This window comes from Dermacentor albipictus, chromosome 5 (genome assembly GCF_038994185.2).
Source record: "Dermacentor albipictus isolate Rhodes 1998 colony chromosome 5, USDA_Dalb.pri_finalv2, whole genome shotgun sequence".
In the NCBI taxonomy this organism is placed as follows: Eukaryota; Metazoa; Arthropoda; class Arachnida; order Ixodida; family Ixodidae; genus Dermacentor; species Dermacentor albipictus.
In genome coordinates, this window is record NC_091825.1 from 42,879,653 (window position 1) to 42,899,443 (window position 19,791).

Below are 19,791 nucleotides of genomic sequence, written 5' to 3' on the forward strand. Positions count from 1 at the left end.
CAAACAGTGAACACATCACGGCAGATAAAATCAGGAAGGCAACACTATGATCGGTCAAAAAGTCGAGGTTGTGAGGTATATCGATTGCGAAGCTTCCTCCGTACTGCACTTTTTAATTAAAAGCAGTTACGCTGTTTCATGTAACATGCATGTATCTAAGAAATGGCTATGAAAAACGGCTAAAATTCTACAGTACGAACATTTGCGAACTTGTATTCTAAAGTCATTGCCGTATATTTTCTAGGTGCTCTACAGAAGCTTGCCCCATTGAGGTCCTTCACACGCTCACAAAGTTAAGCTTAGACATCTTCAATGTCCGCTACTGAGGTGACTTTAGTTGGCTTTCGGGATCCTGTCATCTGCATATAAAACTTTGCTACAAAAAATATCGTTAATTTCAGTGGCGAAGCCAAACATGTTTTTCAGGGAGGGAGGGGGCGGTCGAGTGTTGATGCACGTTGTTTTTTGCTGGGTTATCCTGGTAAAGGGACATGCGGGTCACGTGCCCAGTGTGCCTCTCCCTGGCCAGGGCCTGCTTTCATTCATTACTTTTTAGTCTTTAGAATTCAATTTACTTGAGCTAAGTTATTGCTTTCCGTTGTCTTCGCGGTCCTTCGCGTCTCTTTTATTCGGCGTTCTTTTCATGCTGCAAAATTATCTTTTTTTTTCGTTTTTGTTCGGTACTAATTATTCTGCTGGAGCGCATCATTAAGCTTTAATATTTATATTTTATTTATTTGTACATAATGCTGCCAAACACATGGCTATAGTATGATACAGCCAAATACCCTTTGGGTATAGCATTTGGCTATAACATTTGCCTATGTATTTATGCGTATTTGTACGGCTCACGATGGGCAGACTATATAGCGGTTAAGGAGATGATAGTACGAGGCGAAATAATACGTTTGAGGCACAAAAATAACGATACTGTGAACATGCGTGCATCTTCATTTGTGACTGTATTCACGAAGAAACGCGAGTATCCTCTAAACAAGAGCGCAATAAAGAGTGACTAAAATAATAAACAAAAACGTTACTGTTCATAAAAAAATGCTATTATGAAAGAAAAAGACACAGTGCGGGTCAAAGAAAATGAACTACAGTCAGCCCTTTATTTCGAGAGCAGTGAGAGTGATAGTGGGAGCATTACAATCAGACGGAAATAAATTGAAGACTCCACGCGAGGTGGCTTTAGGTTGTAGGAACGACACAGTATGCCAAGGCGTCTAGCTCCGTAATGTAAATATCAGCCGTATCGTGCTTGTTGTTGTTGTTGTTGTTGCGGTAACCTGAAAACATGGCTTGTACCCACGAGGGGGATTGGCCACACTAGACAGATTGAAACGTACACCAAACAGCACGCCGAAAGGGTTAAACGTGAAAATTTAGAACGAATCAATTGACAATTAACTGATAACACAGATTTTGAGAGTACTTGTACACCAAATAAATAAGTAAATAAATAAATAAATAAATACACGGAAATACTAAAGAAAGTAATAATAATAAAATAAAATGTCCCACGTGTCGGCACCCCAGCAGCGTAATCTTTCGGATGCTTCAATTAACTTGTACAGAGCAATAATGATCGAACCATGGCTTGTGCCTAATTGACAGGCGCCGAAGAGAAAATGTTTGACGTCGGAAGTGATAAACCTAGTTTACTAGTTGTAAATATGACGAACATTTTGCGGGAGGAGAAGCGGGGGCTAGGAAGAAATAAATGGTTAATAGCTTTTGGTTCATTACAAAAAGATCAGAGGCTATATTTATGGATTAACCAGGTCTATGAAGGTAAAAATTTAGACTGGGAACTCTACAGCAGAAACTGGCTAATGTCACCTCACATTGGCGTGAAAGGCATTTGCTCTTGTTCCACCGAAATTTTAGATGTGAAAAATCATCTGCGGAAAGTATGGATATTCATTACAAGTCAACAATAAGAAACGCTTGAATCTAGCTCCTGTAATAAAAGACAAAGATAAATCAGGACGAACATTTAAGACCGGACCATTTAGGGATGATGATGCCAGCGAGTCAGCGGATTCATTTAAAAGGATTCCATTATCTCCAGGGACCCAGACAAAGCGTACTTCAGACGAATTGTCTGGAACAAGAGTCGAAAATGTACTCAACAAGTGTGACCGATTATTAATTGTTAAATGTTTACAAACTGAAAGCGCGTCTGCGATCACTGTTACTTTAGATTTATGTACACCTAATTTTCGGACCACCAGCATTATCGCCAGGAATTCAACACGGAATATTGGAGTGTATTCGGCGAGACTATGTATCGACTGGCCCGGATAATACTAAGCTGCAGTTTTCTTGAAACAAGTTGCACAATAATGGCTGTTGAGGCACGAGCGTTCTTTTCATTCATTAAGTAAGGCTTTCAGAATCTTTCTTCTGGACTGCCCTTTCTGATAAAAGTTCACCGCTGTCACATCTGAGGTAAGACGCCAGCTATACGCTCGAGTTGGTGCGCTCGGGCATACTGCAACTGTCACTGGGGTCTGCTCCGGACCACCATCAGTTGGACTTCGCTCCTCGAAGAGGCAGGACGGCTGTCGAGCGAGCTCCCGAAGAACACTTAGTGATGTAGTGAACGTGGTTTAATTCATGGATCAGGGATCTCAAAGAGGTGCCACGTATTGTCAACACATTTCCCTCGCCCTTACCACTAAATCGCCACTGAATGTTTTTCTGTAGCGGGCCATTTCCCACAGTGAATTATCACCAAGTCGCCGAGTGCCAGTTGTTCTTGATGCCACCTACCTCTCTTTGCCGTCGTCTCCGGCCAGTGACCAAACGTAAGTAGCAGTCTGTGTCTCAGGATCAATCTCTGCTCTGCGCGCGGAGAGGCAATCGAGAATAGTGTCGTTGTCGATGTCTATTGCCGCAATTGGATTGGCGAAGGCTTGGAATATCTGCGAATGAAATGGCGTCAACAGTAGAGCACGAGCAAAATAGTTATTTTTTGTAGAGGTTGAATTGTTCAGCAAGCTATTGGTATTGGCATACGGTAAGTAGTTTTCTGTACCTATATTTTTAAAGAAATTTTGGAATTCAAGCAAACTTGTTATTTTTCTGCCCTCAAACGTCTCGCCATTTTCTTTCATGCTTGGTCTGAAAAAAATGCCCGCACGCGTCTGCAATGAGAAACGATTAACATGTAATAATCAAATTGTATTGCGTCAGACGTCAAGAAAGCTAATAACTGATCGGCCTTATTAAAGTAAGCACTCCCGTCCAACTGAACAATTTCGTGTGTCAGAGCGCGCGGCTTGGAATCCCCACCGCGGCGGCCGCATTTCGATGGGGCGCAATTCGATATCGCCCGTGTACCGTGAGCTGGGTGCACGTAACCTGAACCCAGGTTGCCGAATTACTCCTGAGTTCCTCACTTCGGGCATACCTCAGGATCATATCGGGATTTCAGCATGCAAAACCCTAGAATTTATTTAAATTGTGCTTTTCTTTCTTCTTCCTTACTATGTGACAGCAGTAGATAGATACCCAAGATATTGCTCCGTAGACGTTGCAAGCGAAAGCTGCTTGACTGCCGGATACAAGAGGTGTGGCCACTCCTAGAGGCTTGTTTTGCGCGGGCCTTACGGTATTGTGACTCAATGTCGGGGTAAGGCCCGCAACCTTCCACGCATGTGGATGATGATGTCCCAAAGAAGGAGCGAAGAAGAAGAGGTTTATAGAGGTTTATTTACATCTAGTTGAAAGAGGGAATAGCTAGAGGAATTAGACATCCCACAAGTAACGCCGGAGAAAGCAAAGAAACCCTTGGGAGCTGTGCAAAGGGGGAAGGCAGCAGGGGAGGATCAGGTAACAGCAGATTTGTTCAAGGATGATGGGCAGAATGTTCTAGAAAAACGCTGTCGCGTTAAAACTGGTTATCCTGTATACGCAATGCCTCATGACCTCAAGCATACCGGAATCTTGGAAGAACGCCAACATAATCTTAATCCATAAGAAAGGGGTCGCCAAAGACTTGAAAAATTATATACCGATCAGCTAGCTGTCTGTTGCCTACAAAGTATTTGCTAAGGTAATCGCAAATAGAATCAGGAACACCTTAGCCTTCTGTCAACCAAAGGACCAGGCAGTATTTCGTAAAGGCTATACAACAATAGACCATATTCACACTATCAGTCAGGTGATAGAGAAATCTGCGGAATATAACCAACCCTTATATGTAGCTTTCATTGATTACGAAAAACCGTTTGATTCAGTCGAAACCTCAGCAGTGATGAAGGCATTACGGAATCAGGGTGTAGACGAGCCGTATATAAAAATACTGAAAGATATCTATAGTGGCTTCACAGCCGCCGTAGTCCTCCATAAAGAAAGCAACAAAATCCAAATACAGAAGGCCGTCAGGCTGGGAGATACGATCTCTCCAATGCTATTCACAGCGTGTTTAGAGGAGGTATTCAGACTACTGGATTGGGAAGAAGTGGGCATAATAGTTAATGGAGAATACTTTATTAAATTGCGATTCGCTGATGATATTGCCTTGCTTAGTAACTCAGTGGACCAATTGCAATGCATGCTCACTAACCTGGACAGGAAAAGCAGAAGGGTGGGTCTGAAAATTAATCTGCAGAAAACTAAAGTAATGTTTAACAGTCTCGGAAGAGAACAGCAGTTTACGATAGGTAGCGAGGCACTGGAAGTGGTGAAGGAATACATATTCTTAGGGCAGGTAGTGACCGCGGATACGGATCATGAGACTGAAATAATCGGAAGAATAAGAATGGGATGGGGTGCATTTGGCAGGCATTCTCAGATCAAGAACAACAGGTTGTCATTATCCCTCAAGAGAAAAGTGTATAACAGCTATGTCTTACCAGCACCCACCTACGGGGCAGGAACCAGGAGGCTTACGACAAGGGTTCTACTTAAATTGAGGACGACGCAACAAGCTATGGAAAGAAGAATTATGGGTGTAATATTAAGGGGATAAGAAGAGAGCAGATTGGGTGAAAGAACAAACGCGAGTTAGTGACATCTTAGTTGAAATCAAGAAAAAGAAATGGGCATGGGCAGGGCATGTAATGAGGAGGGAAGATAACCGATGGTCATTAGGGGTTACGGACTGGATTCCAAGAGAAGGGAAGCGAAGGGGGGCGCGGCAGAAAGTTAGGTGGGCGGATGAGATTAAGAAGTTTGCAGGGACAACATGGCCCCAATTAGCACATGACGGGGGTAGTTGGAGAAGTATGGGAGAGGCCTTTGTCCTGCAGTGGGCGTAGCCAGGCAGCTGCTGCTGCTGATGATGCTGATGATGATGATGATTATTTACATGTCGCCGAAAGTAGGAAGTTAAACTGACAACTGTCTGAAGTAAACTCGAGAAGTATTTCCAAAGCCGTCGTCTTTTCTGTTTATCTAAAGGGAATATTATGACCTATCCAAGCCAATCGGAGTGGTCGAATTCTTATCAGGGCTCCGCCATTATTGTCACGCATTCGTTTCCGCCCTGCAAGGCAGTCGCGAGGACATCGGGAAGCAAGGGCCGAGGCTATTTCCACAGAAGTTGTTCTCATTTACCACATTGAAAGGAGCCGCAATGCCGTGTTCAAATTACACCCAGACGGGGCTTGTAACTGTATTTAGCTTGCTTCTTTACCTTATGATGGTTGTAGATGTAAACGTTGAAAGTTTGTTTCGCGCTAGATAATCTACTTGAGTTTTAGCGAGTATCGTTAAACTTGTGACCAACATAAAGAGCCGTCCCAAAGGGCCTGTACACAACCTGCTGCGGTCAAGCGGCGCAGCGATGGCTCGGCCGCAAGCGGCGCCACTGCAGTTCCGCGAAACATGGAGGCAGCCGCTTACACGACGCCGTGCTTGGGTGGAGCGGGTTGGAAGCTGGTTCGATCCATGTCTGGGGTTTTACATTGCGACTTTCTAGCAATCGCAAACGTTGATGCTCATTTTTCACCCTTTAGGACAACGACTGCGCATATGGTGTTAAACAAGTGGTGTTGCGTACTCCAGGGTAGCGTACCGTACTGCTGCCGAAAAGTAGCGACGCCTGCCTATCGAAGCTCGACTGACATTACTTATTGGGTAGCGTGGCGTTGTCGGCGGGCTGCAGGCATCCGGTAGACCATGGCGACCGAGCAAGGGCGAGACGATTCGCTAGTGCGAAACTTGCACGGTTTATTCAAAGGTAGTTGAAATAAAGGAAGAAAAGCATGAAGTATGTAAAAGTAAATTTCGGAGCCCTTTAAATAGGCTCTCTACAAATGTGGGTGGGATCTTGCTTCCGTCGATGTCACGTGACAGGCACAGAGAGAGTGCCCCTCCTCCTGCATTACCGAGCAAGGAAAGGAGAAGTCAACCCTCATTTCGACGAATCCTGGTAGAAGGCCTTTTGTGCGCAATGCGCCTGACGTTAACCATCGCAGGAGAAGTCAACCCTCATTTCGAGGAATCCTAATAGAAGGCCCTTTGTGCGCAAGGTGCCTGACGTTAACCCTCGCAGGAGAAGTCAACCCTCATTTCGACGAATTCTGGTAGAAGGTCGGGCGAAGTTCCTGTCGCCACGTGGTGTCAGACGCCCACCCTAACAGGGGACAGCACGTACACTGCACTCAACTGCTTGCCACAGTGAACCAACCATTTTATTGAGATATCAGTTATATAGGCACTGAAAGCGAATCTTCGCCGTCGGTGCTGCCGTGAGTTTCTGTTTGTATTCAAGTATATGTACACAATGTGCCATGTCAACCCAGTTGAGTCATGACCGTTGTCTGGTCTTCGCTAGCCAGTTACTTCGAGCGTATTCTCGTGTTGACGTTTGGGCTCCACTGCGAGAAGTCATCACCGCAGGTGGTATATGCGGGTTATATTGCCACACGGTCCAATCGCTAAAGTTGCTGATACCAGGTCTTACATTCTTGACAGAATTATTGCTCAGAAGTTTGACAATGGCAGCCCACAAACAAATGTCATGAAACAGATCACCGACCGAGCATGCCTTTTATGTTAAATCTACTGAGACTTCAATGCTAAAAGTGCGAAACAATAACAGAGCTCAAACCTGAAAATGGTGTCTCTTTATTGGAGCTGCTGCGCACTACGCGTGGGGTCAGCCCAGGCAATAGGTTTGAAATATACCCGGCACGGAGAAGTGCTGGCAAAGTCGCTAAGAAAGACGTTTGCTTTAATTTTTACACGTAAATGAAATTGTCCGCTGGCAGGATTCGAACAGAGGACCCCTAGCACAACAGCTTCATTTTATTTAGTCAGCGTACGGTTACTTCACTTCATTCTGTCCGAACACTACACCTGCCAGCCTTACACTTCTGGTAAAATTCTACCGTGTTGCTATCGCAATGGTTGTTTCGCTCGTGTGGCGAAACTGTGAGATTTTTTTTATTACGTCAAACTCCAAGTGATTTAAGAAATAACTTATTCAGTCCACTTACGCGCGCTAGTACTCTCGCAGATTTTTTTCAACTTTCAGTAATAGTTTTCTTACTCGCACTGAGACTTGAACTTCGCACAGGTAACGACTTTGCTGAGTTTGTACATCTCGACTCCGTATACGTAGCACACAATCAAGAAAAAGCAAGAAAAAGGAGATGTCGGAGTCTGTCTCTCGCGTTTCGCTTTTTTTTGTACTTTTGGCCTTTTTCTTGCCCCTGCGTGTATAAAGCCAACTTGCACCTCGTGTTCGGACCGATGCACGAGACACTTTCCCAGCTCTCCTTCATGTTGGATGTTCGCTCGCGATTGACGTGTGCAAGGACACGTAACGCCTCAATCTTATTTTTCTTACACCTTCTGGGTAATTTTTGCACAGCTGTCCATCACACCTCGAAAAATTCTGCGTGAGAGACGCACTTGTCCATGCGCTGCCCTCGGTTACTGAAAACAATGCGCAGTTGACATGGTTTACGCATGGACGTGTCGTGTGCGTGTGACCCACAGGGAATGCCGTGGGCGAAGCCGGATCATGACGCAGACTGCCACTGCACACGCTGGAGCTGACAATGGCTTCTTGTACACGGGTGAAAATGTTACAGGCAGGTAGCCCAGATGAGTCTCGACCGTACTCTTGTCTTCGCTAACCAGTTACTTCGAGTATATTCTCGCGTTTACGTTTGGGCTCCACTGCGCGAAGTCATCACCACTCAAACATAATAGGGAGCAATCAGCTGACACTGAATAATGTGAATAGTGTGAGCAAATGTGCGCTAATGTGCGCAGGAGAAGTGCTTACTACTCGAGTTGTGGTTTGATACGTTTCAATGTCGTTGTGCATTCCATTAGTTCTCACGTAATGAGCGCAAGAAGCGATCGGCATGAAGGAGGAATGTTGCTCCATCCCGCATGTCAAGTAAGTCAACGCAAATCAGCTCGTTTCCCGAAGCCGCATCTTAGTCTTGGTACACAAAGCAACCGCAAGTTTGCAACGTACAAGAAAAAGCACAGCCTGTACAACGTTTCAACATGGAGTATTTATTGGACCTGAACCTGGCATTGGACATGAACCTGGCAACGTTTAACGCTAGAACGTTATCTAGTGAGGCGAGTCTAACAGTGCTATTGGAGGAATTAGAGGGCAGTAAATGGGATATAATAGGGCTCAGTGAAGTTAGGAGGCCAAAAGAAGCATATACAGTGCTAAAAAGCGGGCACGTCCTGTGCTACCGGGGCTTAGCAGAGAGAAGGGAACTAGGCGTCGGATTCCTGATTAGTAAGAATATAGCTGGTAACATACAGGAATTCTATAGCATTAACGAGATGGTGGCAGGTCTTGTTGTGAAACTTAATAAGAGGTACAAAATGAAGATTGTACAGGTCTACGCCCCTACATCCAGTCATGATGACCAGGAAGTCGAAAGCTTCTATGAAGACGTGGAATCGGCGATGGGTAGAGTGAAAACTAAATACACTATACTAATGGGTGACTTTAATGCGAAGGTAGGCAAAAAGCAGGCTGGAGACAAGGCAGTGGGGGAATATGGCATAGGCACTAGGAATATCAGGGGGGAGTTATTAGTAGAGTTTGCGGAACAGAATAATATGAGGATAATGAATACCTTCTTCCGCAAGCGGGATAGCCGAAAGTGGACGTGGAGGGGCCCGAACGGCGAGACTAGAAATGAAATAGACTTCATACTCTGCGCTAACCCTGGCATCATACAAGATGTGGACGTGCTCGGCAAGGTGCGCTGCAGTGACCACAGGATGGTAAGAACTCGAATTAGCCTAGACCTGAGAAGGGAACGGAAGAAACTGGTACATAAGAAGCCGATCAATGAGTTAGCGGTAAGAGGGAAAATAGAGGAATTCCAGATCAAGCTTCAGAACAGGTATTCGGCTTTAACTCAGGAAGAGGACCTTAGTGTTGAAGCAATGAACGACAATCTTGTGGACATCATTAAGGAGTGTGCAATGGAAGTCGGTGGTAACTCTGTTAGGCAGGATACCAGTAAACTATCGCAGGATACGAAAGATCTCATCAAGAAACGCCAATGTATGAAAGCCTCTAACCCTACAGCTAGAATAGAACTGGCAGAACTTTCGAAGTTAATCAACAAGCGTAAGACAGCTGACATAAGGAAGTATAATATGGATAGAATTGAACATGCTCTCAGGAACGGAGGAAGCCTAAAAACAGTGAAGAAGAAACTAGGAATTGGCAAGAATCAGATGTATGCGTTAAGAGACAAAGCCGGCAAGCTCATTACTAATATGGATGAGATAGTACAAGTGGCTGAGGAGTTCTATAGAGATTTATACAGTACCAGTGTCACCCACGACAATAATGAAAGAGAAAATAGTCTAGAGGAATTCCAAATCCCACAGGTAACGCCGGAAGAAGTAAAGAAAGCCTTGGGAGATATGCAAAGTGGGAAGGCAGCTGGGGAGGATCAGATAACAGCAGATTTACTGAAGGATGGTGGGCAGATTGTCCTAGAGAAACTGGCCACCCTGTGTACGCAATGCCTCATAACGTCGAGCGTACCGGAATCTTGGAAAAACGCTAACATAATCCTAATCCATAAGAAAGGGGACGCCAAAGACTTGAAAAATTATAGACCGATCAGCTTACTGTCCGTTGCCTACAAACTATTTATTAAGGTAATCGCAAATAGAATCAGGAACACCTTAGAGTTCTGTCAAGCAAAGGACCAGGCACGATTCCGTAAAGGCTACTCAACAATAGATCATATTCACACTATCAATCAGGTGATAGAGAAATGTGCGGAATACAACCAACCCTTATATATAGCCTTCATTGATTACGAGAAAGCATTTGATTCTGTCGAAACCTCAGCAGTCATGGAGGCATTACGGAATCAGTGTGTAGACGAGCCATATGTAAAAATACTGAAAAATATCTATAGCGGCTCCACAGCCACCGTAGTCCTCCATAAAGAAAGCAACAATATCCCTATAAAGAAAGGCGTCAGGCAGGGAGATACGATCTCTCCAGTGCTATTCACAGCGTGTTTACAGGAGGTATTCAGAGACCTTGATTGGGAAGAAATGGGGATAAACGTTAATGGAGAATACCTTAGTAACTTGCGATTCGCTGATGATATTGCCTTGCTTAGTAACACAGGGGACCAACTGCAATGCATGCTCACTGACCTGGAGAGGCAAAGCAGAAGAGTGGGTCTAAAAATTAATCTGCAGAAAACTAAAGTAATGTTTAACAGTCTCGGAAGAGAACAGATGTTTGCAATAGGCAGCGAGGCACTGGAAGTCGTAAGGGAATACATCTACTTAGGGCAGGTAGTGACTGCGGATCCGGATCATGAGAAATAAATAATCAGAAGAATAAGAATGGGCTGGGGTACGTTTGGCAGGCATTCTCAGATCATGAACAGCAGGTTGCCATTATCCCTCAAAAGAAAAGTGTATAATAGCTGTGTCTTACCAGTACTCACCTACGGGGCAGAAACCTGGAGGCTTACGAAAAGGGTTCTACTCAAATTGCGGACGAAGCAACGAGCTATGGAAAGACGAATGATAGGTGTAACGTTAAGGGATAAGAAAAGAGCAGATTGGGTGAGGGAACAGACGCGAGTTAATGACATCTTAGTTGAAATCAAGAAAAAGAAATGGGCATGGGCAGGACATGTAATGAGGAGGGAAGATAACCGATGGTCATTAAGGGTTACGGACTGGATTCCAAGGGAAGGGAAGCGTAGCAGGGGACGGCTGAAAGTTATAGGTGGGCGGATGAGATTAAGAAATTTGCAGGGACGGCATGGCCACAATTAGTACATGACCGGGGTTGTTGGAGAAATGTGGGAGAGGCCTTTCCCCTGCAGTGGGCGTAACCAGGCTGATGATGATGATGATGATGATGATGATGATGATTTATTGGACGGCGAAACTAGATTTTCCGTAGAACATTCGTCGTGGGTTTCTTTCTTCCGCGAACTGGACAGTGCCGGTGTGCAGTACCGCCTTTACAAACACTTCGCCGTAGTTGCAGAATAAGCAAACCACGAATTTTTTTGTTGACATATAGTCGCACGTACTTTAATATTCATTTTTTATAAAGTAATATGTTTACCACATTGCACATTATGTAAACTGGGCGCTATAATGTAAAACTATTCTAAACTTTTCTATTCCAATTCTGCTATCAGCCCTCCACGATTGGTCAAAAAGTTTTTCGACCACCCCCACTTCACCTGTCTGTCACGCGACGTCACGAAAACCGCGATAGCTCCCCATCTGATATGATGTGTACAGACTGATTATGCTTGATTTGACAGAAAAAAGAACAACAGTTATTTCTGATTCTACCCCTTTTCGCCATTAGTCCTCGGCTATTGGTAAAAAGCTTTCGGGCTGCACCCACTTCACCAGCCTGTCAGGCGACGTCACAAAACCGCACAAATTCACCGCGTCAAAGGGACGTGTACGCGATAAAGATGCATTAATATGCCGAACAAAAATGAATTTTCTTCGGAATAGCCGCAGGCTGCCCCATTCCGAAAGGAATAAAAGATGGCTTCTGCCGATTGCTGAGACGCTGGCTACTCGCACCTGCCGGAGAGCATGCGTGTATTTGCGTATAATGAAGCTTCTTGCGTGGCCGTGTAACGCTTTCGAGCACTTTCGGCACGTTTATCACCTCATTCTGCCAACTCTTATTTGCTGAGGGTCAGTTTTAGCGTCATTTTTAAGCTTCCTTTGCATGCCGCCACGATTTTCGACCAGGCACCGCAAGCTAAGTAAGGGAAAGCCGACCAATCGCAGACGCCGGCACCACCCTCTTCATCCGGTTATCGGTTTTCACTGCACTGGCTCTGCCCCAGCTGATCCCTCTCCACTTGAGCGTTCTCCTCGCCTCTTGTCAGCCAATTAGATGCGACAAGCCGCTCAGTGTAGGCAATGTTTCGTTTTTCAAGCAAACAAAAGTGACCTCCTATGGACGAGGAGAGTGTTTGATTGGTCTGTACAAACAACCCTGTGGGTGACCGCCCGGTGCTTGCGTCGATGGTTACGCAAATTTGACGTCAGGAGACTTCAATAGAAACATATTGGAATAGTTTTACGTGATAGGGCCCCTGTTACGTTCGTCAAAGGCTATCGTCTCTCCCTGTTCCACACAATCCCACTGCTGACTAAGGTTCAGGCGTCAGAGAGAGAAAGAAAGAAGGAAAGGCAGAGTGGTTAACTAGACTTCGAACAGTTTGCTGCCCTACACATGGGGAGGGGGATGGGGGAGTGAAAGAAACATAGAGCGATAAGGCACGAGTCTTGACTGCACTTTCATTTGCATTAAGCCAACTGCAGGATATTTACCTTCGGGCACTCAAGTCTGTCGCCTTCAGGTACTGTGGAAAAGCTAGAATGACATTTTGCGCTGATGAGTTGTGAGGCCAGACTCTCAAGAACTTTACTTCGGTAAATGGCCATCATCCCGTTCATTCAAAGTACTTGGAGCGTCAACATATGTGCAGCAGTTAGCGGCGTCGGTAGAATTATTTTGTACCTTCCTTACTTTCCTTTTCATTATTTATTTTAAAATACATAACGAATTACTACTACTTTCAGAGTGAGACGTGCTAAACAACCTTTATCTAAACCATATTAAAATTCCTAAAGTCATACCTTTTATGTATAGACCAGCGAAATCGTTGGAATTGGTTCACGCTATTTCATGCACATGTCACTTTATGTCACGTTTTCGCGGCTGCTGTCTGCTGCTTTACTTTCTTGCATGCGTCCTAATTCATTTGACAGATTTTAGCAAAACCTGCACTTGACGCGCTGAGTCGCGCCAATTCATATCTGCCACCGGTTTCCTTTGCACCGTCTTAAAGTGCATCAGTAGATACTGAGGGCAACGTCCCTTTTGGGTTGTGGTAATCCTTGACGCAGCAGTGTGTATGCGCTCATTCTTGTTCTTGGCGCTTCTGGTGGACGAGCTGCCAATAGGTCCTCGGCGAATCCATCGAAAATTTAAAAAAAGCAGGACTTCAGGCAGCAGACTCGTTGACTGAGTACGGACAAATGAGAAATGGTGAGGGAGTAGTCACGGTTGTTCGCCGCCGCTGCTAGATGGCGCGAAATGCACAACAAACCTTGAGTGCAAGGTGCCTATTCCCTACGGTCATGTACGTAACTTATTTAGTACACTTTATGGAGCACTGCGTATGGCTTCATTATATATTTAGCGAAGAAAAGACATAAGCAAGTAGCAGCGAGGCGCTCTCATCGACATAGGGCGCGAGCGGAGATCATGAGCTGTTCGCGCCTAGACTGGTGTTTGTTGATGCTGTACCGTTTTTTTTTTGCCAGCCGTTTTCCATCAATAAATATCCTTATAGAAGAGGTGCAGGTGCGGAATACCCTTCAAGCTTGGAACTCCGAATCATAGCTTGAATCTCCGTTGATCATAGTGTCCAACGTGCTGCACCAGCGCGATTCCGCGTTCTTCAGTGGCACCGACGACCAGGACGTATGAGCTTTGCTGTCGCTTATTGCTATTGTCCTATTATCCTCATACCGTTGTCATGTCAGCGTCGACATTGAGTCGTCATCAGGCATTCATTGCCATGGCGTCGTCTTAATTCCACCACGGTCATTCTTTTCTTGTGACCCTAACTTCACCACCCAACTCTTGTCATGCCGTTGTGGTCACACCTTCGTCGGCACACAGTCGTCGTCAAACCGTTAATGCCAGACGGTCGTCGTGATGTCGTATCGGTCATTCCGTCGTTGTCAGTCTAACTTGGACCTCAAATGCTTGTCACGCTATCGTCGTCACGCCGTTAACACAGTTGGCACACCATTGTATTTATGTCTCGTGTCCATGCTGTTGCTTTACCATCAATGTAATCCCATGTCGGCATGCCATCGTCGTCATACAGTGTTCGTCTATCCATCGACGCCCTTCCTCATTATTCATTCCGTCGCAATCATGTTATTGTTAGTTACTTTGTTACTTACTTTGTTTGGTACTTTGTTAGTTTGTCTTCCGCTTTTGCGAATTTCAGTGCTTAAACAATGTTGTATTTACTGATGTACTCTTTTGATGTTGCTGAATATGTTTCCATTATGACCACCTGTATTTTAACCCCCCTACAATAATGCCGTACAGGCGATGTAGGTATACTGAATAAATGAATAAATAAATAAAATGCTGTTGTCATTGAATCGTGATTATGCTGCCGTTGTCATACGTCATCGTCATGCCATCGTGGTCGTTTTATCATCTTCGTTTTATGTTCGTCATCTATTCGTCGTCATGACCATCGTCTTCATGTGCTGGCCGCCATACCAGCGTATTCATCTCGTCGTCGTCACGCTGCTTTCACGATACCCTCGTCACCACGTAGGAACCGTCACTTCATAGTCGTCCATCAATGTCACTTCATCATTCCACCATCGTAACTACGTCGGCGTCATGCGGACGTCGTCACCCACCATTGTCATGAGCGATCTTGGCGAATGAGAGCTATAGCAAGGTGGGTCGATACCGGAGTATATCGCATATAGCCGTACCAACGGAAGCCTCAGAATGACCAGCGACAAATGCTAAATAAACGATATCTTAGAAATATGGTGTGTCGCTTCATAGCTCGATTGCTAATCGGATTACCGTCGACAGTTATCGGGAGGTGAGCTCTGCCATAATTTCGTTGTGTTTTGAAATTTCTCCGCAGAATAACTTCGGACTGCGTACCCCATCGCTGCCGTTGTGGTTGCATTTATCTCTAGTGCGCAACCTGCAATAGAAAAACGCTGACTTGAAAAGTCTTCTAGGGCATTTGAGGCCTTCACTGTTGCTTGAGTTAAGATAGGTGCCGCGGTGAATTATAACTGTTTCGTGCTTTGTAATGCATGACTGCACGTGCAGCTACATTATAGACGTCCTAGAATTTAAACTGTCATAAGTAGAAAATGCAACTACTTAGAAGTAATCTAAAATTTTGAGGTTATTATAGACTTTCTTGCGTGCCGAATGAATGCCGTTAAACGCCTTTAAAACCAAGCGATCGGGATCTCCAAGGTTCTTCGTTATACAGGCCACTTTGTAGTATCGATCAGACACTGTGCCGGTCTGGGGTAGCAAAATAAAATATTTATTTACCGTAAATTAAAGAGGTACTTAGCAAGACATGTCACTATAATTTTCTTGAGCACACTTCCTCCGAAGGAGTGTTCAAGTGCGGTCGACCTTAGGTCACCAAACTTCAAGCATGCTCCGCGCCAAACCTAGGAGCGATGCAAGGCAGGGCTGCCGAGCGTCGAATGCTGCCATTGCCATAGGTGTCGTAAATGTTTTTTTGTTCGTCCTCAGGTCTTTGATTACTGCTGCCTTCATCGACTTTCACCTCTTTCCAGTCCTTAATGGCTTCGATGACGTCATCAGCCGTCAGTTCCGAGTGACTTACAACGTCGTGAGCCTCGAAGCATTCGTCAGTCGTCATATCCGATTCTGTATTGCAACAAGCTGCGTGTGATTTAAGCGATTCACGCAGTTATGTAGCAGTAGTAAAATACTCGCTATTATTGGCACGAAAGTCAATCTTGTTGCTAGTTATAGAGCTGACTGCAGCTCAGGGGCGACTGCAAAGGGCAGTGGCGGTGGTACCACTAGTATCAGTCATTGTAGAGGTGGATTCGTCGTAGTGGCTTCCGCTGTAGAGGCACTCACACAACACATGAAAGATACTATATTGTTGTGTAGGCGTTCGGTTGTATGGCTAAAAGTTGACTACCGACAGAAAGAGATAGAGAGAAATTTATTTACATAAAGGCAGAGAAGTAGGCCTGAGCTATTCCTTGCTCTGGCCTGCTACTTTGCACTGGGGAAGATGACACGAAAGCTATAGGGCTTAAGTTGTCCATTATGCTTTTGTTTGATATTAACCCTCTCATGCATGAATTAAATCCTGAGGATAAAAAAAATATTTTTTGCTTAAAAGTGTTACGAGAGGCCACAAAGATTAGGATAAAATTTTATTGCGAGTAATCAGGAGTTTCTGTATCACATTTCCGATCTTTCCCCAAATGAGGACAACATGCTGTCAGCCGACATAAGTCTCGATTTAAGTACACAATAAATATATCTAACTAAAGCTTATTGAGCGTTCATACTAGAACACTGAAACAATTTTAATTCAAGTTGAAATGCTGACGATCGGTCTTCACATTCCACTTATGCACTGAGGAAGGACTCGAAGAACTCAGGACAAAGAGGGACGTTGCAGCGACCGCAGAGGGACCTTGTCTTTCTGCGGCAGGCGAGACTTCGACAGCGGCTGGCGTACTTTTTGTCGCTCTTCTTTGGGAAATGGCTCCCGCCGTCCAACCCAGTGGCGTAGCAACAGGGGGGGCCGGGGGGCCGTGGGCCCCGGGTGCACGGGGCCAGTAGGGGGGGGGGGGGGGTGTCATATACGTCTGAAGACACCCGAAAATTGTCGATATCCTCGCCTTCCTCGACTACACCCGGGGAGGGGGGGGGGTGACAGAAGAGCTAAGGGCCCCGGGTGCCAGACGACCTAGCTACGCCACTGGTCCAACCTCTTTTCCAGGGACAAATGGTAGAGCACTCTCTTTCTTATAGGCGCTGGCGAAGAATCGTTGGATGGCCGGCATCGTCGCTTCGAGCTCTGTGCTGCTTCGCCGTGGAATATGAGTGCCTTGGCAACGCGACTTCGGAACTCAAGTTGGTCCATATAATGCTCCGAACCTTTGTCCCACCACCACACAATCCAGGCGTTCACAACTGCTGCATTTAGCAGGTGGAAGAACATTCTCAAGTAGCCCCTTTTGTTCAGGACGTCATTCCTGTACCTTGCAATCAAGGAATCCATGAGGTCGACACAACCCATCTGTTTGCTGTAATCTTCAACGGAGTACGGCCTGGTGACATCCATTACTTTGCTCGCTTTTCTATTGTACCTTCTGGTAGTGCCTTCGGGCTGCCGTCCTGCATAGCTGGAAACAACATGAACAAGGGAGTTGTCCAGCCACATTGTCACTGTGATGTTGTCTGCTGAGGTGCAAATTGATGTGCTTCCCCTTCCGTCCGCTTTGAGCTCCTTCAAGGGCTTTAGCTTTTTATCCGCTCCTTGCAGACGGTTTGCACGGCATGCCCCAACAAACATTATTCCATCCTCTCTGAGTTTTTCGGACGAGAACCATAGATGTGAACAAGTTATCGGCATAAAGTTTATGATTTTTCCCTTCAAGTCCCTCGGAAAACCTGATGACAACGTTTCCGGCCATACCAAATTCGCTTGAAACTTTGGCTAGCCCACCAGTTACCTCTTGGTATACCTCAAAGCGATAAATGTAGCAAGACACTCCTGCTCTCATCCACACCTTGAAGCCCCAGCGCTTCGGCTTACTTGGGAGGTATTACTTTGTGGAGGAGCGCCCCTTGAATGGAATCACCATCTCATCCACGGATTGGTATTCCTCAGAATCGACTGCCAAGCAAAATGCTACGTTGAGTGCATCAGTGACCAGCCTCATCCCAGCCAAGCGGTCATTCTGGTAGCTTAGAGTGTCGGTCCTATCTTTGAAGTGAAGGAATCTTCAAATCTCCTCAAAACGGTTTACAGGCATTGAATCGGCGACAATGTCCATTCTAAGGCCGGATTCTGTGGACCATTAATTCCTGATTCTTGGGTATTTGATGTAAGTTATTACCAAGCACATGACAAGAAAGACTTTTAGCTCTGGCAAAGTGAACCATAGTTTAGCTTCGCCTTTTTGCGCTGCATACAAATTTGTTTGAAAAACAATGTGCTCCAGCAATGAGTCTGGAAATTCGGCGAGGAAGCAGTCAATCGGAAGTGTGCCGTGCACGTTGACCCTATGCTCACCAAGAAAATCGGGAGGCTTTCCTGCATAGTCGTTGTCTTTGTCGGCGATCCACACTGTGCTGTCCGTTCTCGCGGCAGATATCTTCGAGGGGGCCCTTGCAGCAGAGCTTGTTGAAGCGCCGTTAGCACGCACAGGCTCACGGTCATCACTCTCTTCTGAGCTGCTTGAAGTGTCAAAGTCGGCGAGTAGTTGCTCCAAATAATCCGCCATGGAATCGTCATCAGAGTCAGATGAGAGGTCCAAAAGAGCATCAATTTCCTCTCTGGACAGTCCTCGCTTTGAAGACATCTTGGAAAAGTATCGTTTTTCCCACGTTCTACGGATATGCGGAATTTATACACACCCAAGAACTCCCGCAAAAGCTGCCTCAACCGCGCACGAAAAGCGCGGGAAAATACACGGGCTTTCAGCCTAGGTCTGGCTTTCTGCGGGTACATTTTTGTTTGGTGGCGCTGCAGGTAAAGTTACACTTTTCATGCATAATGTCTCCAATTGAGGACACCTGTTCTTTTCCCTGTACTGAGCCCATAGCCAAGAAAAAAAAACGGCAACAAAAGCAGATAATATGGGTCCAAAGTTGCTCTTTGCACAGATATTTTTTACACTCCAAGAGCACCATAGCCTGTCGAGCAATCATTTTTTTTTCTACGAACATTCAGTGACCTAGAACAAGCCTATTCTCCTTTAGAGACTGGCGCTTCAAAAAACATGGACAGCAAGACAGCAAGCGCCATCTGTGTAACAGTTTAGAAACCTTGGCATGTCCTCAAATGAGGACACCATGCGGCTAGTGACTCACTGCAAGCAACTGGACGACTTTTATAGCAGGATAAATATGTGTCCTCATATGAGGCCCATATGCATGAGAGGGTTAAGTACTGCGTGCATTCTGACGTATGTCACAGCATTAGGACGTGACTGATGCGGTCGCTGCAATAACAACTTGCTTGGGCACATATCAGTCAACGTGCCTGTTTCAGTCGTGCAGCTGTTGGAACAAGACCCATACGTGTCATACGTGCATTGACCTCATAGTTGTGTCTCGGGCTATATTTTATGAAGCTTCAGAGGAATTGGACTTCTCCTAATGGCACCCGCCGTGGTTGCTCAGTGACTATGGTGTTAGGCTGCTGAGCACGAGGTCGCGGGATCGAATCCCGGCCACGGCGCCCGCATTTCAATGGCGGCGAAATGCGAAAACACCCATGTACTTAGATTTAGGTGCACGTTAAAGAACCCCAGGTGGTCAAAATTTCCGGAGTCCCCCACTACGGCGTGCCTCATAATCAGAAAGTGGTTTTGGCACGTAAAACCCCATATATTATTATTATTATTATTCTCCTAATGGAAACAAAAGCTTTTTGTCTCCTTGAGTTTCAACTGATGAAACGTCATCCGTTGCATACATGTTATTATGATCGACCTGTCAAGTGTGAGAGA

General features: G+C 45.5%; 2 protein-coding genes across 2 annotated transcripts in view; one reads left to right on the forward strand and one right to left on the reverse strand.

Annotated features, from left to right (window-relative positions):
- The window catches only part of LOC135900500 (uncharacterized), a 223,442-nt gene that overhangs the window by 91,711 nt on the left and 111,940 nt on the right, over positions 1–19,791 (forward strand). The gene's annotated exons all lie outside the window — the stretch shown is intronic.
- LOC135900541 (uncharacterized) overlaps positions 1–19,791 on the reverse strand; it is a 47,974-nt gene that overhangs the window by 21,326 nt on the left and 6,857 nt on the right. The window contains exon 2 of the mRNA XM_065430019.2: positions 2,782–2,933. Coding sequence (XP_065286091.1) covers positions 2,782–2,933 — 152 coding nt within the window. The remainder of the gene's footprint in view (positions 1–2,781; positions 2,934–19,791) is intronic.